This window comes from Coregonus lavaretus (genome assembly GCF_964263955.1).
Source record: "Coregonus lavaretus genome assembly, chromosome: 23".
NCBI classification, from domain to species: Eukaryota; Metazoa; Chordata; class Actinopteri; order Salmoniformes; family Salmonidae; genus Coregonus; species Coregonus lavaretus.
Window position 1 is genome coordinate 37145039 of NC_140010.1, and position 25062 is coordinate 37170100.

General features: G+C 42.5%; 1 protein-coding gene across 1 annotated transcript; it reads left to right on the forward strand.

Annotated features, from left to right (window-relative positions):
- Window positions 1-19628: 19628 nt before the first annotated feature.
- Window positions 19629-22492, forward strand: LOC311099205 (neuromedin-U receptor 1-like). Its single transcript, XM_084139885.1, has 2 exons — window positions 19629-20517; window positions 21141-22492. The coding sequence occupies exons 1-2, from the start codon at window positions 19632-19634 to the stop codon at window positions 21539-21541; spliced, it is 1287 nt and encodes a 428-aa protein (XP_083996011.1). The 5' UTR covers window positions 19629-19631; the 3' UTR covers window positions 21542-22492.
- The last annotated feature ends 2570 nt before the right edge of the window (window positions 22493-25062 follow it).

Here is a 25062-nt window from a genome sequence, read left to right on the forward strand (position 1 = left end):
GACCGGTTTGGCGGTGGGTCAGTCATGGTGTGGGGTGGTATTTCTTTGGGGGGCCGCACAGCCCTCCATGTGCTCGCCAGAGGTAGCCTGACTGCCATTAGGTACCGAGATGAGATCCTCAGACCCCTTGTGAGACCATATGCTGGTGCGGTTGGCCCTGGGTTCCTCCTAATGCAAGACAATGCTAGACCTCATGTGGCTGGAGTGTGTCAGCAGTTCCTGCAAGAGGAAGGCATTGATGCTATGGACTGGCCCGCCCGTTCCCCAGACCTGAATCCAATTGAGCACATCTGGGACATCATGTCTCGCTCCATCCACCAAAGCCACGTTGCACCACAGACTGTCCAGGAGTTGGCGGATTCTTTAGTCCAGGTCTGGGAGGAGATCCCTCAGGAGACCATCCGCCACCTCATCAGGAGCATGCCCAGGCATTGTAGGGAGGTCATACAGGCACGTGGAGGCCACACACACTACTGAGCCTCATTTGGACTTGTTTTAAGGACATTACATCAAAGTTGGATCAGCCTGTAGTGTGGTTTTCCACTTTAATTTTGAGGGTGACTCCAAATCCAGACCTCCATGGGTTGATAAATTTGATTTCCATTGATAATTTTTGTGTGATTTTGTTGTCAGCACATTCAACTATGTAAAGAAAAAATATGATTTAATTCATTCAGATCTAGGATGCGTTATTTTAGTGTTCCCTTAATTTTTTTGAGCAGTGTATATATTTTTTTTTACATGGATTAGTTATTTGAGACGACCATGATAAGCAGTTGTCTAGCTGCACACCTAGTAGTTTGGTTTCTGCCACTTCCTCAATTTGTACACCCCCATGCTTATTCACATCCTATCTTGTGTTGGCCTGTTCCTGGTGGAACAGACCAACATAACCTTGGTTTTCTTGTCATTCAAAATAAGTTTGTTCCGGCAAACCCACTATTTTGAATAAGGTCCTGTTTTCACATGACAAAAAATATATTCAAAGACCTACTATTCCATCACTACTGTAGTCTCTCGTGACAGATGAAAACGTTCAAATGAGTAGCTGGCCTAAGGCGCAAGATGTTGTTCTGGTTACTGAAATTATCATTACTGTAACCCAGTAGAGATATCGGAGTTGGTTTCTATTTCATACACATGAACTATCCTGCATTAAACTGAGACTCAGCGATATTGAGTTGCCACGAGCAGCATGAACCGCAGATTGTTGTTGTAAACAGCAGTCTGATACTGCTGTTTACTATGTGCATCTCTGACTACTTTTAAGTGGTGGTGCCTACTTTACACACATGAACTATCCTGCATTAAGTTGGCGGAAACTCTAACCTGTGGTCTGTATGTTCAGGCACCACATTGCATTCCTATTTCACCCACATGAACTATAACTGCGTTAAGTGGCAGACATGTACTCTAATATGTAAAATGCATTTTAGTGATGTCAGACCATCTCTCTATTATTTTGTTTGTGTGGACAAGGATGAGTTATAACATCTCCAAAGTGTCCTTTTCTCCAATTCTGCCAATAGCACTTACTGGTATCGGAAAAGGTCAAGGACTGAGAGGGACGCACTTTAGCAGTCCAGGTACACTGGGGGCAGTTTTGTGTGAACAAGGGATACAAGGTTACATTTTAAGTCTGTGCAGTTGAAAGCTGTTCATATTAATCAGTCAGACTGAAATGTACCTGCTTGGCAACACCAAATAAAAAACAAAACTATAAATTAAAGTGTCCTGTTATGGGTAGTTCAGACATTGTTTCATGTGCTTAAGAGGATAGGTCTGGTAGAGTGCAAACAAGTGACGTCAGCCCAGATTTGTTTGTGCTGTCTTGCCAACTCCTATGGTCATTATCACACTAGCAGTGTGTTCTTGACATTCAAAGGAAGTAAATAACAGGAAGAGTACTTCACCGGAATTTCTGAGAAGTGGCAGTAATAAAATCTCCTAGTGACGAGAAATGAAACAGTGTCATCATGGTCACATTTTCCCCCCTTTTTTCTTATTTCTGTCAGCTTACCACAGTTTACTGTCAGTTTAGTGTAACAGCCCAGATTTCTTAAAGTTCTGGACTTATCAACATAAACATGTAAATTATGTGTTTCAACTTTGAGTGTGGTCCTCATTAAACAAGCACTTTATGGATGGTGTTATGACAAAAGAATGAACCAGGAAGGCTTTTCTTTCCGTAAAACAAACACACATGCAAGAGGTTTCAAAGACAGAGATGGAAATATCCATTCAACATTTTCAAAAGAAGGGAGATTTAAAGATGCAACAACTATCATGGGTTGTTAATATGACTAAGATAATGCCTTTGGCTGCTAGACAACGAAAGAAAGTTGAAATAAAACAATTTGAACAGGAGAACGCATATGAAGATATATGAGTTTACCACATCAGTCACCGGCTTCATTAATAAGTGCATCGACAACATCGTCCCCACAGTGAGCTTACGTACATTTCCCAACCAGAAGCCATGGATTACAGGCAACATCCGCACTGAGCTAAAGGCTGGAGCTGCCGCTTTCAAGGAGCGGGACACTAATCTGGACGTCTATAAGAAATCCCGCTACACCCTCCGACGAACCATCAAACAGGCCTAAGATCGAATCCTACTACACCGGCTCTGATGCTCATCGGATTTTGCAGGGCTTGCAAGCTATCGCATGTGCTACCAAGTGACGCGAGCCGACCAGAAGAGTTAAATGCCTTCTATGATCGCTTTGAGGCAAGAAAATCTTTTTCCCAGACGACTGTGTGATCATGCTCTCCGTAGCCGATGTGAGTAAGACCTCTAAAAAGGTTAACATTAACAAGCCCGCAGGGCCAGACGAAATACCAGGACGCGTACTCAGAGCATGCGCTGACCAGCTGGCAAGTTTCTTCACTGACATTTTCAACCACTCCCAGACTCAGTCTGTAATACCTACATGTTTCAAGCAGACCACCATAGTCCCTGTGCCCAAGAATGCCAAGGTAACCTATCTAAATGACTATCGCCCGTAGCACTCACATCTGTAGCCATGAAATGGCACACATCAACATCATCATCCCAGACACCTTGGACCCCCTCCAATTTGCATACTGCCCCAACAGATCCACAGATGACGGAATCTCTATTGCACTCCACACTGCCGTTTCCCACCTGGACAAGAGGAACAACTAAGTGAGAATGCTGTTAATTGACTACAGCTCCACGTTCAACCCCATAGTGCCCTCCAAGCTCATTACTAAGCTAAGGACCCTGAGACTGAAATCTATTAAAATTAACTCCATATTTGGTTTGATGTTACTTAAAGGTGATTTGGCCATTAATTTAAAAAACATGCTCACATGCCCCCATCACTTTCATTGATTGTTAGCTTGTGGTGGCTAAAGTAAGCTGAAGTTTGTAGTGGCTGTTTAAAGAAAACTGATCCTTGGATTACAGTTTCTCCTGGCCCATAACCTACTTTCAGGGTGAGGAACCATCTAACATCAAGTTGTAAAATACTGAACTACTCCTTTAAGTTTGTGATGACACAATGGTGGTAGGCCTGATCACAGAAGACAATGATGCAGCCTATAGGGAGGAGGTCAGAGACCTGGCAGTGTGATGCCATAACAACAACCTCTCCCTCAATGTCAGCAAGACAAAGGAGCTGATCGTGGACTACAGGAAACAGAGGGCCGAGCACACCCCCATTTACATCGACGGGGCTGTAGTGGAGCAGGTCGAGAACTTCAAGTTCCTAGGTGCCCACATCACTAAGGATCTATCATGGTCCACACACAAACCAACACCGTCGTGAAGAGGGCACGACAACGCCTCTTCCCCCTCAGGAGGCTGAAAAGATTTGGCATGGGCCCTCAGACCCTTAAAAAGTTATACAGCTGCACCGTTAAGAGCATCTTGGCTGGCTGCATCACCGCTTGGTATGGCAACTACTCAGCATCTGACTGCAAGACGCTACAGAGGGTAGTGCGTACAGCCCAGTACATTACTGGGGCCAAGCGCCCTGCCATCCAGGACCTCCATACCAGGCGGTGTCAGAGGAAGGCCCAAAAAATTATCAAAGACTCCAGCCACCCAAGTCATAGACTGTTCTCTCTGGTATTGCACGGCAAGCTCTACCGATGCACCAAGTTTGGAATCAACAGGACCCTGAACAGCTTCTACCCCCAAGTCATCAAGGCATAGTGAGACTGCTAAATAGTTAGTTAAATAGTTAACCAAATAGCTACTATCTGCATTGACCCTTTTAGCATTAACTTTTCTAACTCATCACATACGCTGCTGCTAAAGTTTATTAACTGTCACTTTATTCCAAGTTATATGTACAGTACATATAGTGCCTTTGGAAAGTATTTACTTTTACCCCCATTTTGTTATGTTACAGCCTTATTCTAAAATGGATTTAAAATTTAAAAAACTTCAGCAATCTACACACAATACCCCATAATGATGAAGTGAAAAACAGGTTTAGACATTTTTGCAAATTTATAAAAAAATTAAAAACAGAAATACCTTATTTACAGTAAAGTATTCAGACCCTTTGCTATGAGACTCGAAATTGAGCTCAGGTGCATCCTGTTTCCATTGATCATCCTTGAGATGTTTCTACAACTTGATTGGAGTCCACCTGTGGTAAATTCAATTGATTGGACATGATTTGGAAAGGCACAAACCTGTTTATTTAAGGTCCCACCGTTCACAGTGCATGTCAGAGCAAAAACCAAGCCATGAGGTCGAAGGAATTGTCCGTAGAGCTCTGAGACTGGATTGTGTCGAGGCACCGATTTGGGGAAGGGTACCAAAAAAATTCTGCAGCCTTGAAGGTCTTAAATAGAAGAAGTTTGGAACCACCAAGACTCTTCATAGAGTTGGACGCCCGGCCAAACTGAGCAACCGGGGGAGAAGGGCCTTGGTCAGGGCGGTGACCAAGAACCCGATGGTCACTCTGACAGAGCTCTAGAGTTCTTCTGTGGAGATGGGAGAACCTTCCAGAAGAACAACCATCTCTGCAGCACTCCACAAATCAGGCCTTTATGGTAGAGTGGCCAGACGGAAGCCACTCCTCAGTAAAAGGCACATGACAGCCCGCTTGGAGTTTGCCAAAAGGCACCTAAAGACTCTCAGACCATGAGAAACAAGTCTGGAGGAAACCTGGCACTATCCCTATGGTGAAGCATGGTGGTGGCAGAATCATGCTGTGGGGATGTTTTTACAGCGTCAGGGACTGGGAGACTAGTCAGGATCGAGGAAAAGATGAACGGAGCAAAGCTCCAGAGCGCTCAGGACCTCAGACTGAGGCAAAGGTTCACCTTCCAACAGGACAATGACCCTAAGCACACAGCCAAGACAACTCAGGAGTGGCTTCGGGACAAGTCTCTGAATGTCCTTGAGTGGCCTAGCCAGAGCCCGGACTTGAACCCAATCGAACATCTCTGGAGAGAGCTGAAAATAACTGTGCAGTGACGCTCCCCATCCAACCTGACAGAGTTTGAGAGGATCTGCAGAGAAGAATGGGAGAAACTCCCCAAATACAGGTGTGCCATGCTTGTAGCGTCATACCAAAGAAGTCTCGAGGCTGTAATCGCTGCCAAAGGTGCTTCAACTAAGTACTAAGTAAAGGGTCTGAATACTTATGTAAATATAATATTTCAGTTTATTTTTAATAAATTAGCAAAAATGTATAAAAACCTGTTTTTGCTTTGTCATTATGGGGTATTGTGTGTAGATTGATGAGGGAAAAAAAACGAATTAATCAATTTTAGAATAAGGCTGTAACCTAACAAAATGTGGAAAAAGTCAAGGGGTCTGAATACTTCCCGAAATCACTGTATCTACCTCGATTACCTCGTACCCCTGCACATTGAATCGGTACTGGTACCCTGTGTATATAGCCAAGTTATCGTTACTCATTGTGTATTTATTACTACTTTTATTATTACGCGTTTTACTTTTCTATTATTTCTGTATTTTCTTTCTCTCTGCATTGTTGGCGAGGGCCCGTAACTAAGGATTTCAATTTTAGTCTCCACCTGTTGTTTACAAAGCATGTGACAAATAACATTTGATTTGATTCGAGTAAGTCTTTATAAAATAATTGCCTCCACATTTCTATGATGAGATTTTGGCTATAGGCTGCTTTGAAGCAAGGTAAGATATGCCTCATAATTTGACGTAAAACTTCAAAGAATTAAGGAACAGGGAAAACATAGTGATACTAATGATAGGCCTAACCGTCTTCTCGTAGATGGAAAGGCTTTCCCCAAAACCTTCTCAATTAAATGTTAACTAGCTACAAATTAGCCTATGCCTACCTGGCAGAATGATATGATTATTTGCATTAATCCAGTGGTCATTTGTTGTGCAAACTCCATCTCATGTGCTACAGAGACACTGCTAACCAAACAACCATGCTATAGGTGCCTGCAAACTTGAATTTAGTTTCAATAGTAGGCCTACTATTAGCCTACTGCACAGTACAGCTTGGGTTGGCCTGACTGTGAAAGACAAATATGGGATTTATCATTTTAGGTCATTCAGAGTGTACTGTATGTTACTGTTTCTCATAGAATATTTTACACAGGGCGCATTTCCTTCGCCGGGCGGGCCGTTTGGGAATTTTTTGAAAAAATTGGAGTATACCCACTTCTCCAGGCACCACTACACCACTGGTTTTCCCCGTCTCACGTGTTCGTATTACATCTTCACAGCCTGTGTCATAGCCTATGTCAAAAATAGTTTTTCTTCCCTGCCAAAAAGTCAAAGTCCACCTATGATCATAGCCACCCTCTCCATAAAGGTAGTGAGGTAGCATGCTCTCAAAATATTCCGTTAAAGGCCCACTCCTTCATCCAGTAAATATCAGAGTGGACCTTTATTAATAGATGAGGAGACTTTATAAATGGGCGATAGTTTAAAAATGTTCATAAACAATTTTCTGTCACTTGTCTTGCACAGATGAGAGACATGCAAATAAATTGGCACTCCCAAATAGATCAAATATAAAATAAGTAGCATAATGGAAAAAAGGTTAGATGTGACAATGATAATCACTTTTATCAAGGTAATGCTGAGGAATGAGTTTATGATGCTTATGACTAGCTTTAGCCAAGATAACTTCCAGAATATTACAGGAAAGCAAGAGACATATAGATACACAGTAGAGTATCCTCTATATAATGTATGACTGACAGGACTCTCTCAGCTGCAGGTTGCAGTGTCCTTCAGCATTCTCCTGCAGAAAAGTGAAGGACAAAATAGAGTGAACGGGAAAAACTGAAAAGGTACTGAAGGTTTCCTGAAAAGAACCCCCTGGGATAGTTTGTGAGAGACATGTTAGGTCACCGACAACAATGACAGCCATCCAACAATGGTCACCAACAACCCATCGACACCCATGACACCCAGTTTGTGGGAGACATGTCCAACATTTCTCTCATTACATCCTCAATGCATGGGGACAGATGCACAATAGTTCTACACCTATAGTTTTCCCCAGTGTCCTATTCCAACCATTACATTTCGAATTTGAGGCTGTACAAACGATGGGATTCATCTACTCACTAAAAGCACTGTGCAGTATGACATACAGTATAGCCTGGTTGAACCAGATTGAACGCTGTGCTCACCATTGGTCTGGTTTAACCAGACGTACAGTGGGGGAAAAAAGTATTTAGTCAGCCACCAATTGTGCAAGTTCTCCCACTTAAAAAGATGAGAGAGGCCTGTAATTTTCATCATAGGTACACGTCAACTATGACAGACAAAATGAGGGGAAAAAATCCAGAAAATCACATTGTAGGATTTTTAATGAATTTATTTGCAAATTATGGTGGAAAATAAGTATTTGGTCAATAACAAAAGTTTCTCAATACTTTGTTATATACCCTTTGTTGGCAATGACACAGGTCAAACGTTTTCTGTAAGTCTTCACAAGGTTTTCATACACTGTTGCTGGTATTTTGGCCCATTCCTCCATGCAGATCTCCTCTAGAGCAGTGATGTTTTGGGGCTGTCGCTGGGCAACACGGACTTTCAACTCCCTCCAAAGATTTTCTATGGGGTTGAGATCTGGAGACTGGCTAGGCCACTCCAGGACCTTGAAATGCTTCTTACGAAGCCACTCCTTCATTGCCCGGGCGGTGTGTTTGGGATCATTGTCATGCTGAAAGACCCAGCCACGTTTCATCTTCAATGCCCTTGCTAATGGAAGGAGGTTTTCACTCAAAATCTCACGATACATGGCCCCATTCATTCTTTCCTTTACACGGATCAGTCGTCCTGGTCCCTTTAGAGAAAAACAGCCCCAAAACATGATGTTTCCACCCCCATGCTTCACAGTAGGTATGGTGTTCTTTGGATGCAACTCAGCATTCTTTGTCCTCCAAACACGACGAGTTGAGTTTTTACCAAAAAGTTATATTTTGGTTTCATCTGACCATATGACATTCTCCCAATCCTCTTCTGGATCATCCAAATGCACTCTAGCAAACTTCAGACGGGCCTGGACATGTACTGGCTTAAGCAGGGGGACACGTCTGGCACTGCAGGATTTGAGTCCCTGGCGGCGTAGTGTGTTACTGATGGTAGGCTTTGTTACTTTGGTCCCAGCTCTCTGCAGGTCATTCACTAGGTCCCCCCGTGTGGTTCTGGGATTTTTGCTCACCGTTCTTGTGATCATTTTGACCCCACGGGGTGAGATCTTGCGTGGAGCCCCAGATCGAGGGAGATTATCAGTGGTCTTGTATGTCTTCCATTTCCTAATAATTGCTCCCACAGTTGATTTCTTCAAACCAAGCTGCTTACCTATTGCAGATTCAGTCTTCCCAGCCTGGTGCAGGTCTACAATTTTGTTTCTGGTGTCCTTTGACAGCTCTTTGGTCTTGGCCATAGTGGAGTTTGGAGTGTGACTGTTTGAGGTTGTGGACACGTGTCTTTTATACTGATAACAAGTTCAAACAGGTGCCATTAATACAGGTAACGAGTGGAGGACAGAGGAGCCTCTTAAAGAAGAAGTTACAGGTCTGTGAGAGCCAGAAATCTTGCTTGTTTGTAGGTGACCAAATGCTTATTTTCCACCAGAATTTGCAAATAAATTCATTAAAATCCTACAATGTGATTTTCTGGATTTCTTTTTCTCATTTTGTCTGTCATAGTTGACGTGTACCCATGAGGACAATTACAGGCCTCTCTCATCTTTTTAAGTGGGAGAACTTGCACAATTGGTGGCTGACTAAATACTTTTTTTCCCCACTGTATCACAATGCCAGACCTTATGCAAGTCTAAACGTATCCTGTCTTTCTATTTTCCTGTTTTTCTGTTGTCTCAAGTGCCTGCCGGAAGCCTCTTAATGGCCAGGCCGGCAATGTAAATAAGAAATGATTGACTTGCCCAGATAAATAAATGTTGACTGGACTGAATAAATAAAATGTTACAGAAATAAATAAAATAAACGTAATTATAAACTAAAGGAAGGGGCCTCCTGTAGCTCAGTTGGTAGAGCATGGCGCTTGCAACGCCAGGGTTGTGGGTTCGATTCCCACGGGGGGCCAGTATGAAAAATGTATGCACTCACTAAAACTCTGGATAAGAGCGTCTGCTAAATGACTAAAATGTAAATGTAAAAATGTCTTATGCCAAGTCAATTTCATCCTGCAGCCTAATTGTGGCTAAATGTCGTTGTCTGGCGCTGCACCACAGGATTAAGACCTAGTGATTTAATTACACCACATACAGTCAGGTCCAAAATTATGATTGGCAACCAAGCCTTTTTCTTACATTGGACTTGAACCCCATTAAAACCTGTGGTTTGAATTGAAGAGGGCAGTCCATAAACATAGACGAATGATGTCAAGGATGTGGAAAGATTATGTATGGAGGAATGGTCTAAGATCGCTCCCAATGTGTTCTCCAATTTCATAAAACATTTTAGAAATAGGCTCAGTGCCGTTATCCTAGCAAGAATTTTTAAGGTATTGAAAACAGCGGTGCCAATAATTCTGACACCTTTCTTTTTGAAAATGTTTGTTTTACTTTGTACACCAAATCTCTTTCTCTGAGCAATTGTATTAGTATAAAATAATGTTTTGTACTTCTTTTTGAACATACAATATAGCTCAGTATTTGTATTACTTATTTTATATGATTTTTTGCTCATCTTTGTCAAGGGTGCCAATAATTATGGACCTGACTGTACATAGGGGATGAGACCAGAGAGGAGGAGGTTATAGAGAGCTGAGCATCATTTACTCTCACAAAGAAGAAGAATGTGAGAGCGAGAGAGCGAGAGAGCGAGAGAGATTCCTTTTGGCGCTTATCTCTCCAGTTCATAAACACTGAGAGGAGAGAGCAGCACTCTCAGTCTTCACTACGGCTGTTCAAGAGGTTTGAACATGGGGAACCAAACAGACAGAAGTACGGACTCATCGCAATGTTGAAATCGAAGCAGTGGAGGACAAATGATGAACACTGATTTGCCACCTTTCCCCCTCTCGTTTACATCCATGTCTGAAGAGGAATAAGAAGAGAACATTTAAAAAGGACTAGGTGAGTTTTCCTTCTTTACATCAATGGCAAATGAGTAGGGAAGAACATTTCCATAATGACTACCATGATTATTCTAAACTAACGTCCATTAACAAATCCATTGCATTAGTCCATCAGTGGTTCTTGGTAGACACAGAGAATAATGTTCCCTTTTTGCAGTGACGTACAGTGAGGTCGGTGCCTGGGTAAGCACTGGCTATTATCAAAGCCAGATTTACTCAGAAATAAACCTTGATGAAGCCCAAGTTCACCATACAACAGCTCCAACAACCAGAGTGACATAGGCTATTAATCGAAATTGACAAACAATTTTCACCAAATGTAAATACCAATGTAGCCAAGATACACAAGCGATAGCCTCCGATGGCGGCATATTTCATCCGATGACACAAAATGACACACTGCTCAACTCATCTCAGTCATAGACCGACGTAGCATCCACAGCTACAACTGATGGGTGGCACTAAAATACCAATATATAGACATTTCATCCGAATAATTCGCAACGCAAACTCCATTGCCTTTCGCAATGGATTTACAATTCTTCCAATGCGCAGCGTGCGCAAACACACACAGATAATACAATTATGTGAAATATTATTACACACACATATAAAATAAATAAGGTTCTAACAAAATGTCCTTATCAACAATCGAAATGCAATGGAAAATGCATTTAGGCCTACCTTACCTTGTAAATTATGTCAATTCGTCCGGTGAACCTCTAGGTGACAGCGTTGTAGAAGTCAAAAAGCAGAACCCCATTTCCGTTCTTTTATTCTGCATGCATACAGCAGGCCCACGATCATGGGAGACGCATTTCCAAGACCTCCTTCGGTTCCATTTTCACACTGGCATAAAAAGTCATTCCCATTCCCATTACGTCCACAAAGCAAAAGTAAATGTCTTAGATGTGTAAAAGTCAGGGTAAAAAGTATTAATTGGTAATGACGTTTCAGACAAGTGGACAGTCCACTTCTCATTGTTCACCTGCCTGACAGCTAGATTGTGGTGGTTGCCTGTCATGCCACGTCCTGTGTGTAGAGCTCCTGTATGCTACCTCTGTCTTAACTTTCATTATAGTTGACATTCCACTTTTCGAACCCTCCAAACGGCACGTTACATTATTCCAACTTGGAAAATAGTTTGAGGTGCAATAGTGTCCATTTGTCAGGTTGTTTTTGCTAGCTAGCTAGCTTTGTTCAGTTCAAGGGATGCGAGCACCAAATTATGTAGACGTGCCCAAATGTGCACAGCTTACCCCAGGCAATACCCACACAACATGTTTCGGCAATACGCTTGCGCAAAATATGAAATTGGCTTAATGCAACAAATGAAACTTCAAGCTATGCAAAGCAGCGATGCCTAGTCTGACCCTGTCCATTAACAATGACTGGACTCAGGAATGGCCGTGGGCGGCAACGATTTGAATGTATTTGAATGGCTGAAGGAAAGGAAGGCATGAATACCCTGGCACCTTTCCTGAGGTGTTGATGCAGTTTTAGGAAATGTTTTGATTTTGAGCATAAAACCACCAGAATCATTGAGAAAAACATTACATAACCCAAAAATTTAAAAAAGAATCATATCATAACTTTTTTATTATTAGGCTTTTCATAACAGCTTTTTTTCATTAGATTATCACAGGGTAAGCACTGCCTACAAGACATGGGCAGAAAATAGTTGTATTTTGTAGTTTATTTGAAAATAGCAACTTTCAAATACTCAAGGTAGTCGAATATAGTTTAGAGTTGAACTAAAAGGCAACAATTTTCTTTGATATTCAAATACAGGTATCAGAAAACCAAATAATATTTACAAGTATTTTGAATACCTGTCAGAAAACCAAATAATATTTGAAGGTATTTTAATATATGCAAGTTATTTGAAAAAAAAATATATATATATTTGATGGCTGCCAAATATTTTATAAAGAACCAAAAACTACAACATTCATTCATTCATATATATATATATATATATATATATATATATATATATATATATATATATATATATATATATATATATATACACTGCTCAAAAAAATAAAGGGAACACTTAAACAACACAATGTAACTCCAAGTCAATCACACTTCTGTGAAATCAAACTGTCCACTTAGGAAGCAACACTGATTGACAATACATTTCACATGCTGTTGTGCAAATGGAATAGACAACAGGTGGAAATTATAGGCAATTAGCAAGACACCCCCAATAAAGGACTGGTTTCGCAGGTGGTGACCACAGACCACTTCTCAGTTCCTATGCTTCCTGGCTGATGTTTTGGTCACTTTTGAATGCTGGCGGTGCTTTCACTCTAGTGGTAGCATGAGACGGAGTCTACAACCCACACAAGTGGCTCAGGTAGTGCAGCTCATCCAGGATGGCACATCAATGCGAGCTGTGGCAAGAATGTTTGCTGTGTCTGTCAGCGTAGTGTCCAGAGCATGGAGGCGCTACCAGGAGACAGGCCAGTACATCATGAGATGTGGAGGAGGCCGTAGGAGGGCAACAACCCAGCAGCAGGACTGCTACCTCCACCTTTGTGCAAGGAGGAGCAGGAGGAGCACTGCCAGAGCCCTGCAAAATGACCTCCAGCAGGCCACAAATGTGCATGTGTCTGCTCAAACGGTCAGAAACAGACTCCATGAGGGTGGTATGAGGGCCCGACGTCCACAGGTGGGGGTTGTGCTTACAGCCCAACACCGTGCAGGACGTTTGGCATTTGCCAGAGAACACCAAGATTGGCAAATTCGCCACTGGCGCCCTGTGCTCTTCACAGATGAAAGCAGGTTCACACTGAACACATGTGACAGACGTGACAGAGTCTGGAGACGCCGTGGAGAACGTTCTGCTGCCTGCAACATCCTCCAGCATGACCGGTTTGGCGGTGGGTCAGTCATGGTGTGGGGTGGCATTTCTTTGGGGGGCCGCACAGCCCTCCATGTGCTCGCCAGAGGTAGCCTGACTGCCATTAGGTACCGAGATGAGATCCTCAGACCCCTTGTGAGACCATATGCTGGTGTGGTTGGCCCTGGGTTCCTCCTAATGCAAGACAATGCTAGACCTCATGTGGCTGGAGTGTGCCAGCAATTCCTGCAAGAGGAAGGCATTGACGCTATGGACTGGCCCGCCCGTTCCCCAGACCTGAATCCAATTGAGCACATCTGGGACATCATGTCTCGCTCCATCCACCAACGCCACATTGCACCACAGAATCTCCAGGAGTTGGCGGATGCTTTAGTCCAGGTCTGGGAGGAGATCCCTCAGGAGACCATCCGCCACCTCATCAGGAGCATGCCCAGGCGTTGTAGGGAGGTCATACAGGCATGTGGAGGCCACACACACTACTGAGCCTCATTTTGACTTGTTTTAAGGACATTACATCAAAGTTGGATCAGCCTGTAGTGTGGTTTTCCACTTTAATTTTGAGGGTGACTCCAAATCCAGACCTCCATGGGTTGATACATTTTATTTCCATTGATAATTTTTGTGTGATTTTGTTGTCAGCACATTCAACTATGTAAAGAAAAAAATATTTAATAAGATTATTTCATTCATTCAGATCTAGGATGTGTTATTTTAGTGTTCCCTTTATTTTTTTGAGCAGTGTATATACACATACACTACCGTTCAAAAGTTTGGGGTCACTTAGAAATGTCCTTGATTTTGAAAGAAAAGCATTCTGACCTTCTAGGCAGAGTTGCAAAGAAAAAGCCATATCTCAGACTGCCATCTTAATCTTTTATTTTTATTGGCCAGTCTGAGATATGGCTTCTTCTTTGCAACTCTGCCTAGAAGGTCAGCATCCCGGAGTCGCCTCTTCACTGTTGACGTTGAGACTGGTGTTTTGCGGGTACTATTCAATGAAGCTGCCAGTTGAGGACCTGTGAGGCTTCTGTTTGTCAAACTAGACAGTCTAATGTATTTGTCCTCTTGCTCAGTTGTGCACCGGGGCCTCCCACTCCTCTTTCTATTCTGGTTAGAGCCCGTTTGTGCTGTTCTGTGAAGGGAGTAGTACACAGCGTTGTACGAGATCTTCAGTTTCTTGGACATTTCTAGCATGGAATAGCCTTCATTTCTCAGAACAAGAATAGACTGATGAGTTTCAGAAGAAAGTCATTTGTTTCTGGCCATTTTGAGCCTGTAATCGAACCCACAATTGCTGATGCTCCAGATACTCAACTAGTCTCAAGAAGGCCAGTTTTATTGCTTCTTTAATCAGCACAACAGTTTTCAGCTATGCTAACATAATTGCAAAAGGGTTTTCTAATGATCAATTAGCCTTTTAAAATGATAAACGTGGATTAGCAAACACAACGTGCCATTGGAACACAGGACTGATGGTTGCTGATAATGGGCCTCTGTATGCCTATGTAGATATTCAATCCCAAAAAAAATCAGCAGTTTCCAGCTACAATAGCCATTTACAACATTAACAATGTCTACACTGTATTTCTGATCAATTTGATGTTATTTTAATGGACAAAGAAATGGCTTTTCTTTAGAAAACAAGGACATTTCTAAGTGACCCCAAACTTTTGAACGGTAGTGTATTTTGATTTGTTTAACACTTTTTTGGTTACTACATGATTCCATATGTGTTATTTCATAGTTTTGATGTCTTCACTATTATTCTACAATGTAGAAAATAGTAAAAATAAAGAAAAACCCTTGAATGAGTAGATGTGTCCAAACTTGACTGGTACAGTATATATTTTAATACCTCCAATAGCTAATAACCTTGAAGTTGATATGAATTTGGATGGGGGAGTGTAGTAGTTGGTTGGTTTGAGTTAGTCTCAGTAGTTTAGCCAAGCTGTGGGGGTTAATGCAGCTGTATCCATGGCTGGTTTGCTGCATGACAGTATAGAGTCCAATATTTAAACAGTAAAGGCAGTGGTGTAAAGTAAGTAAAGTCGTTTTTTGGGGTACATGCACTTTACTTTACCATTTATATTTTTGACAAGTTTTAATTTACTATATTCCTAAAGAAAATAATGTACTTTTTATTCCATACATTTCCCTGACACCCAAAAGCATTCATTACATTTTTAATGTTTAGCAGGACAGGAAAATTGTCCAATTCATGCACTTATCAAGAGCACATCGCTGGTCATCCTGACTGCCTCTGATCTGAAGTACACACTAAACACAACTGCTTCATTTTTTCTAAATGTTGGAATGTGCCCCTGTGTGATAGGTGATTTGAAGGAGTCAGGTGCAGGAGGGTAAATCACAGAATACAGAGTTTATTCCATAGTACAGAGTTACTCTGGATAGGGTCAAACAGTCCAGTGTGCAAAACAGGCGCACTGAAACAAAAACAGGCACACTGGGAAAATATACCCCGGCAATACAAAATACACGTAGCTCAACCGAGCTACTCTCTCCTCACATTAAACAATCACCCACAAGGACAAGGGGGCAGAGGGAACACTTATACAAGTACTAATGAGGGGATATGAACCAGGTGTGTAATAGACAAGACAAAACAAATGGAATGATGAGATGAGATGCGGCAGTGGCTAGAAAGCCGGTGACGACGAACGCCGAAACCTGCCCGAACAAGGAGATGAGGCAGCTTCGGAAGAAGTCGTGACACCCTGGCAATCCGTATTTTTTTTAAAGAATACAAATGAATAGTGCTGTCTGGTCTGCTTAATAAAAGCAATTTGAAATGATTTATACTTTTACTTTTGATACTTAAGTATATTTTTGCAATTACATTTACTTTTGATACTTAAGAATACTTAAAAACAAATACTTTTAGACTTTTACTAAAGTAGTATTTTATTGGGTGTCATTGTTATTAAGGTATCTATTAAGGTATCTTTACTTTTACTCAAGTATGACATGTACGTTTTCCACCATTGAGTAAAGGTTACTGCATGATTCAATGTTATTATTATTATAATTACTATAATTAATATTGGTAATTCAGAGAAACAAAATCTATTTTGGACACTTTTCCTTTGTTTAGAACATTTTAATGAATTATCACAGGTTGACATTGTTCATGTATCACGCCCTGACTCAGGGGACTCTTATATGTTGAGTCAGGGTGTGAATATTCTATGTTGTGTTTTCTATGTTTCAGTTTAGGTGTTGTATATCTATGTTAGGCCAGGTGTGATTCCCAATCAGAGACAGCTGTCGCTCGTTGTCTCTGATAGGGGATCATACTTAGGCAGCCTGTTGGCGTGCATTAGTGGTGGGATCTTGTTCCGTGAGTAGGCTTGTTTTGTGTTTAGCTTTAGGACTTCACGGTTTGTTAGTGTGTTTATCGGTGAAATAAACATGTACGCATTTCACGCTGCGCCTTGGTCTGACCCGTCCTTAAACGAACGTGACATCATGCCTCTCTGTGCAACAGAGCTGTGCATTAGCATATTATTATGTGCTTGGATGCCAATTTTGGAATGGGAAACCCCTGTTGATCTTTCTGTGAATATTGATTCGATTCACCCACATTTACATAACAGAGGTAGTTTTGTGAAACAAGCTCATGTGATGAGTTACCTTGTCTGGGACCTGAAGACTTGCATTAGCTCCCTGAGCTAATACCGTGGTTTTAGCTTAGTGGGCTAACACTGAACCAGATCATGCCACCAATGTAACCGAGGTCTCCTGCAAGCCAACACAAGTCTTCAGGTCTTAGGCAAGGTAAACCATCATGTGATCTTGGTTCACTGAACCACCTGTATTACATTTTTCAATATGTGTTAGCAAAGAGGTATTAGTGAGACGAGATGTATTTACCCATTCACACATGAAAAGGGTCTACCTTGATGCCACAGACCAGGAAATCAGAAGGAAAAAAATCAATCTCACTTGGTTGAATCCTCACAAGAGGAAAATACAATGACAGCGCCTAAATTCAATCAATTTCAAACTACTGTATATTATGGGCAACAAGGCCTTTTGTTGATAGCTGTGCCCCTTGTAGCATCATGGTGTCAGTGTCCCTGTCTAGTTGCGTCCTTATTTTGCCCTTGTCTCTTATTTTTATTTATTTCTGTCACGTTCGTTGAATGACGGGTCAGACCAAGGCGCAGCGTGATATGCGTACATGTTTATTGAACTTAATAAACACACAACAAAGGAAACGAAACATGAAGTCCAAGGTAGCACACACAACATACCTTAACAAGATCCCACAACATGACAGTGCCAATAGGCTGCCTAAGTATGGTCCCCACTCAGAGACAACGAGCGACAGCTGCCTCTGATTGGGAACCACACCGGCCAACATAGAAATATACATACTAGATCCCACACATAGAAAAAGCACAACAAGGAATATACACACCCTGACTCAACATATAAGCGTCCCCTGAGTCAGGGCGTGACAATTTCAATGCACTGACTGTAGTACTTTGATTGTCTTTCAATGAAAAGTGTGTATGTATTATTATTATTGCTATTATTATTAAGAATCAAATATGGAGGAATCATAATTATCGCAATTATTAACCTGTCTGTCCACATCTGACTAAGTAAATGTAATGTGAGGACATCTGCAGCATATGGCACAGCCACTGAAAGCATATTTACAGTCAGGTCCATAATTATTGACACCCTTGATAAAGATGAGCAAAAACAGACTGTATAAAATAAGTAATACAAATACTGAGCTATATTGTATTATCCCAAAAATTAGAAAATTACATTATTTTATACTAATACAATTGCTCAGAGGAGGAGATTTTGTTTAACTAGTAATAAAATAAAATCTAAAAAGACAGGGGTCAAAATTATTGGCACCCCTGTTTTCAATAATTCAGCACCCTCCCCTTGCGAGGATAACGACACTGAGCCTTTTTCTAAAATGTTTTATAAGATTGGAGATCCATTTGCGGCCAAGTTTCACCCTCCTGACAGAAGCAACCGGGTTTTGGGCTAAAATGTCCTGGTAAAGTTCATGATGTCGTTGACCTTAACAAGGGCCTCAAGACCAGCGGGAGCAAAATATCCCCATAACATAAAATATCCACCACCATAGTTTAAAGTAGGTATGAGGTACTTTTCTGCATATGCCACTGGTGTGGGTGGCCAAAGAGCTCTATTTTCATGTCATCTGACCATATCACCGGTTTCAATCCAAGTGCCAATGCCATTTAGCAACCAGGCGGTGCCATGGTCAGATGACATGAAAATAGAGCTCTTTGGCCATGCCCACCAGTGGTGGGTTTGGCGTCAAAAAACGGAAGCATATGCAAAAACGTACTTCATCCCTGGTTTTCCCGATTATTCCTTCCTGATTCCGGGAAGCCTCCAACCAGGATTTCTGGAAAACCAGGGAATTTATTGAAAGTTCCCGTAATTTTGCAACCCTACTCATACCTACTGTAAAATATGATGGTGGATCGTTGATGTTATGGGGCTATTTTGCTTCCACTGATCCTGGAGCCCTTGTTAAGGTCAACGACATCATGAACTTTAACCAGTACCAGGACAATTTAGTCAAAAACCTGGTTGCCTCTGCCAGGAGGCTGAATCCAATCACACATCAAAATCCACAAAGAAATGGTTAATTGACCACAAAATCAACATTTTGCAATGGCCATCTCAGTCTCCGGACATGAGCCCCTTTGAAAACCTGTTGTTTGAATTGAAGAGGGCAGTCCATAAGCGCAGACAAAATCTATCAAGTATCTGTATGGTGGAATGGTCTAAGATCCCTCCCAATGTGTTCTCCAATCTCATAAAACAGGGGTGCCAATAATTTTGAACCTTCTTTAGAAATATATATATTACTTGTGAAACTTGTATTTGAGCATACAATATAGCTAAGTATGTGTTATTTATTTTATACTGGATTTTTTTGCTCATCTTTATCAAGGGTGCCAATTATTTTTGACCTGACTGTATGTGACATCCATTTCAATCCGTCTCAAAGCGCTCATTCACATTTGCTGCAGGCAAATATCAACAAGGTTATTCAAAAACTGCTAAATGTTGTTAGTTCAGACTGCAGTTAAACTAACTGTCACCTACACTGAGACAAGCAAAACCTTCCGTTTCTATTCTTTCCATTCATTATTTCCATTCTCCCCCTCAGGTGTTGTGTCCCCATAATCCACAATGGCTCAGTACAACTGTTCCTCTCTGGGTCTACCTGCCACCACTCCTGACCAGCTGGGTTGGAATGCCTCCAAGGCCCTGGGCAACGTCAGTGCTGATGACATGGAGGACATGTGCCTGAGTCGGAGTCAGTACCTGGAGAAGTTTCTAGGCTTCCGGCGGTCACCCATGTTCCTGCCTGTCTGCATTACCTTCCTCATTATCTTCATTGTGGGAGTGTTAGGGAACATGCTCACCTGCACCGTCATCCTGCGCAACAAGGTGATGCGGACGCCAACCAACTACTACCTGTTCAGTCTGGCCGTGTCCGATTTATTAGTCCTACTGCTGGGTATGCCATTGGAACTCTACGAGATGTGGAGCAACTACCCATTCCTGTTCGGTGCTGGCGGCTGCTACTTCAAGACCTTCCTGTTCGAGACGGTCTGCTTTGCGTCCATCCTCATTGTAACCGCGCTGAGCGTGGAGCGCTACATCGCCGTGATACACCCGCTCAAGGTCAAGCACGTCGCCACTCATGCCCATGCCAAGCACGTCATCCTGACGCTGTGGGCCATGTCCATGGCGTGCGCCGTGCCCAACACCAGCCTCCACGGGGTGGCAGTGCTGGGGCCCCGGTTCGGGAGCCAATTCCCCGAGTCGGCCATCTGCACGATTGTGAAGCCCCGGTGGATGTACAACCTGATTATCCAGGTGACCACGCTAGTGTTCTTTCTGCTGCCTATGCTCACCATTACCGGGCTGTACCTGCGCATTGGCCTGCAGTTGAGGATGAAGAGGGGCATGCAGGGGGTGGGGGCTGGGCCGGGTTTTGGTCCTGACAGCCACGGCAGCGTCCACAGGCAGCAGCAGACGGCACGCCACCGACAGGTCACCAAAATGCTATGTGAGTTTCTCATCCACTGTCTCTATAGTACCAGAATGTCCTGGACATGTGCAGATTATAGACCTACTGTATATCTATATTCAATTGTAATTTAAAACTCTTTCAATTAGCAAGATGCTGTGTAAGTCCTCGCCCACTTTCTCTACAGTACCAGAAGGGTTGAGAGGAGATGTCCCGGAAATGACAGATTATAGACTGATATCTCCATTGAATTGGGCTTTAAAGCTATTTTCTGAAGTACAAACTGAAAGATTTGTTCCTAAACATGTCCATTGTTACTTAAATATTGCTCTTGCTTTCTGAAGATGTCCTGGAAAGTGCCAAATTCTAGACCGATCTCTTTTGAATTGGGACTTATAATTCTGTGCTGAAATACAAACCAAAATATTTCTATACATGTTAATTGTCACTTAAACATGTCTTGATCTCAATGTCTGCAAATGTATTTTCTTCTGTCTGTCTGTCTGCCTGTCTATCAGCCCGTCCGCTTGCCTGTCTGTCTGCTTCTCTGTCTGTCTGAGTGCCTACCTGCCCCTCTGTCCGTCTGTCTGCTTGCCTGTTTGTCCGTCTGTCTGTCTTTCTGTCCATCCATCCGTCCATCTAACTGTCCATCTTTCCACCAGGCGTACTGGTGATCGTCTTCGGCATCTGCTGGGCTCCTTTCCACATTGACCGCCTCATGTGGAGCTTCATAAACTCCTGGACTGGCCACCACCACCTGGTCTTCGAGTACGTCCACATCGTCTCCGGGGTCTTCTTCTACCTCAGCTCGGCGGTCAACCCCATCCTCTACAGCCTCATGTCAACCCGCTTCCGGGAAATGTTCCGGCAGGTCACGTGTCGCTTCGGCCCATGCAGCGGTCACTTGCGCCGGCTGACCTTCCGTAGCACCCAACTGACCCTACGTAGTACCGTCAATGAGAAACCGCAACACAATGGGAGAATCACCCCAGACAGAGAGGAGCAGAACGTGTACGTAGACTCCCACAACCAGCCTGTATATGCCAATACAAGCCCAGATTAGATAAGGGTGAGGGGGTGGGGGTACCAAAATGAGGCACCAAAATGAACCAAGATTTGGTACCATATTTACCATATTTGTGACTGATTGAATGTGTACAGTGAGAGTGGATAGAGCGAAAGTTGTCTTTGACTTTGGACTCAAAATAGATTTCCCACAAACATACTAATTGTTTTGTGGGATATTCAAATGATTCTTCTGTGTAGATGAAAGTGTTTTTCATCCGGATATTAATATTCAGGTGGAACACATCATTTATAAGCTTATCTAATAATAAACAATACCCAGCTTTGTAAAATAGCTTATTCATATGTAATCAGTGAAGCTTGAATATCTTATTCTGTTCAAATGTTTCAGGAGACACAATTAGATTGTAATTGTCTTCTTAACTTTCTTCTTCAATGTGTTGTTGTACCATTCAGTGTACTAGCTATACCATCAAAATCCCACTCCCTATGAATGTATAGCACAGGCAATATGGAAGTATATGGGAGATGGAAATGACAGCTTTCATAGAAATAGAAAATGTGACAGAATATACGCATGACATCCTTAAAGAAATAGAGGGAATTTCCATCAACAGTAAGTAAATACATATGCTAAACAAATGTTGTGTGCCTTTGTAGTACAACTCCAAAATGTATAGTATTTCGCTTCAAGTGCTTTCTGAAAACTGATATCTTGTTATTCCTGCGTAAACTGATTTGGAATTGATAGTTTTTACAATGACAAAAGTTTTCAGCATCACTTACATTTTCATTGCTAAACAAAATGTATCATATTTAGGAATTATTTGCATGCTCCCATAAAGTCTCAAATGTTTTTCAACGGTCTTCAGTATAAAGAGATATAGTTGAGATACCTGTCATGTTGTCACGTGGGTTTAGTAAGGGCTTGATTGTTTACAGAAGACTAATTCATGTATTATATTGCTTTTAAGTAGCATGCACATTAAACCAGTTTCAACAGTATGGTTTTATTGAGGAGATGCATGACAAATCAGTTTTTTATTTTTGTTATTTCTGTGTTTCAATTGCAACAGTGTAATTTAAACTTAATAGAAAAAAAAGACTGCATGGGGATTGCAAATAAATGCATCACAGGCATATTCTAAAGCCAATATGCATTTGATCACACAAGTTTGATATAACACATTCCTTCAAGATGAATAAGACTTCTCTTGACAATTCTCTGTGTGCCCTTGAGAATATTTCATAGGATTTATTATAGGGATAGCTAATTGTATTCACAATCTGTCCGGTTGAATGACAGCGCTGAGGGAACAGTATAAATGTCCCACAGTTCCCTGGTATTACCTTTTACCTCTGCTGGATTTCTGCTCTCCTAATCAAGTAGTATATTAGACAAAACATTTCCTTAGCTGCCGCTTTTACGGAGAAGGACACTAATCCGGACACTTATAAGAAATCCCGCTATGCCCTCAGACGAACCATCAAACAGGCAAAGCGTCAACATAGGACTAAGATTGAATCCTACTACACCGGCTCTGACGCTCGTCGGATGTGGCAGGGCTTGAAAACTATTACGGACTACAAAGGGAATCCCAGCTGCGAGCTGCCCAGTGACGCAAGCCTACCAGACGAGCTAAATGCCTTTAATGCTCGCTTCGAGGCAAGCAACACTGAAGCATGCATGAGAGCACCAGCTGTTTTGGACGACTGTGTGATCACGCTCTCCGTAGCCGATGTGAGCAAGACCTTTAAACAGGTCAACATTCACAAAGCCGAGGGGCCAGACGGATTACCAGGACGTGTACTCAAAGCATGCGCGGTCCAACTGGCAAGTATCTTCACTAACATTTTCAACCTCTCCCTGACCGAGTCTGTAATACCTACATGTTTCAAACAGACCACCATAGTCCCTGTGCCCAAGAAAGCGAAGGTAACCTGCCTAAATGATTACCGCCCCGTAGCACTCACATCGGTAGCCATGAAGTGCTTTGAAAGGCTGGTCATGGCTCACATCAACACCATCATGCCAGAACCCTAGACCCACTCCAATTCGCATACCGCCCCAGCAGATCCACAGATGACGCAATCTCGATCGCACTCCACACTGCCCTTTCCCACCTGGAGAAAAAGGAACACCTACAGTGGGGAGAACAAGTATTTGATACACTGCCGATTTTGCAGGTTTTCATACTTACAAAGCATGTAGAGGTCAGTAATTTTTATCATAGGTACACTTCAACTGTGAGAGACGGAATCTAAAACAAAAATCCAGAAAATCACATTGTATGATTTTTAAGTAATTAATTTGCATTTTATTGCATGACATAAGTATTTGATCACCTACCAACCAGTAAGAATTCCGTCTCTCACAGACCTGTTATTTTTTCTTTAAGAAGCCCTCCTGTTCTCCACTCATTACCTGTATTAACTGCACTTGTTTGAACTCGTTACCTGTATAAAAGACACCTGTCCACACACTCAATCAAACAGACTCCAACCTCTCCACAATGGCCAAGACCAGAGAGCTGTGTAAGGACATCAGGGATAAAATTGTAGACATGCACAAGGCTGGGATGGGCTACAGGACAATAGGCAAGCAGCTTGGTGAGAAGGCAACAACTGTTGGCGCAATTATTAGAAAATGGAAGAAGTTCAAGATGACGGTCAATCACCCTCGGTCTGGGGCTCCATGCAAGATCTCACCTCGTGGGGCATCAATGATCATGAGGAAGGTGAGGGATCAGCCCAGAACTACACGGCAGGACCTGGTCAATGACCTGAAGAGAGCTGGGACCACAGTCTCAAAGAAAACCATTAGTAACACACTACGCCGTCATGGATTAAAATCCTGCAGCGCACGCAAGGTCCCCCTGCTCAAGCCAGCGCATGTCCAGGCTCGTCTGAAGTTTGCCAATGACCATCTGGATGATCCAGAGGAGGAATGGGAGAAGGTCATGTGGTCTGATGAGACAAAAATAGAGCTTTTTGGTTTAAACTCCACTCGCCATGTTTGGAGGAAGAAGAAATATAAAAAAAAAAAAATATGCCATTTAGCAGACGCTTTTATCCAAAGCGACTTACAGTCATGCGTGCATACATTTTTTTTTGTGTATGGGTGGTCCCGGGGATCGAACCCACTACCTTGGCGTTACAAGCGCCGTGCTCTACCAGCTGAGCTACAGAGGACCAAGAAGGATGAGTACAACCCCAAGAACACCATCCCAACCGTGAAGCATGGAGGTGGAAACATCATTCTTTGGGGATGCTTTTCTGCAAAGGGGACAGGACGACTGCACTGTATTGAGGGGAGGATGGATGAGGCCATGTATCGCGAGATCTTGGCCAACAACCTCCTTCCCTCAGTAAGAGCATTGAAGATGGGTCGTGATGGGTCTTCCAGCATGACAACGACCCGAAACACACAGCCAGGGCAACTAAGGAGTGGCTCCGTAAGAAGCATCTCAAGGTCCTGGAGTGGCCTAGCCAGTCTCCAGACCTGAACCCAATAGAAAATCTTTGGAGGGAGCTGAAAGTCCGTATTGCCCAGCGACA

Excerpts from the sequence above, each read along its gene's own strand:
- LOC311099205 (XM_084139885.1), top strand. The coding sequence starts at position 19,632 with ATGGCTCAGTACAACTGTTCCTCTCTGGGTCTACCTGCCACCACTCCT. Across the intron at positions 20,518-21,140 it reads ACAGGTCACCAAAATGCTAT|GCGTACTGGTGATCGTCTTC; the intron begins GTGAGTTTCTCA and ends TCTTTCCACCAG.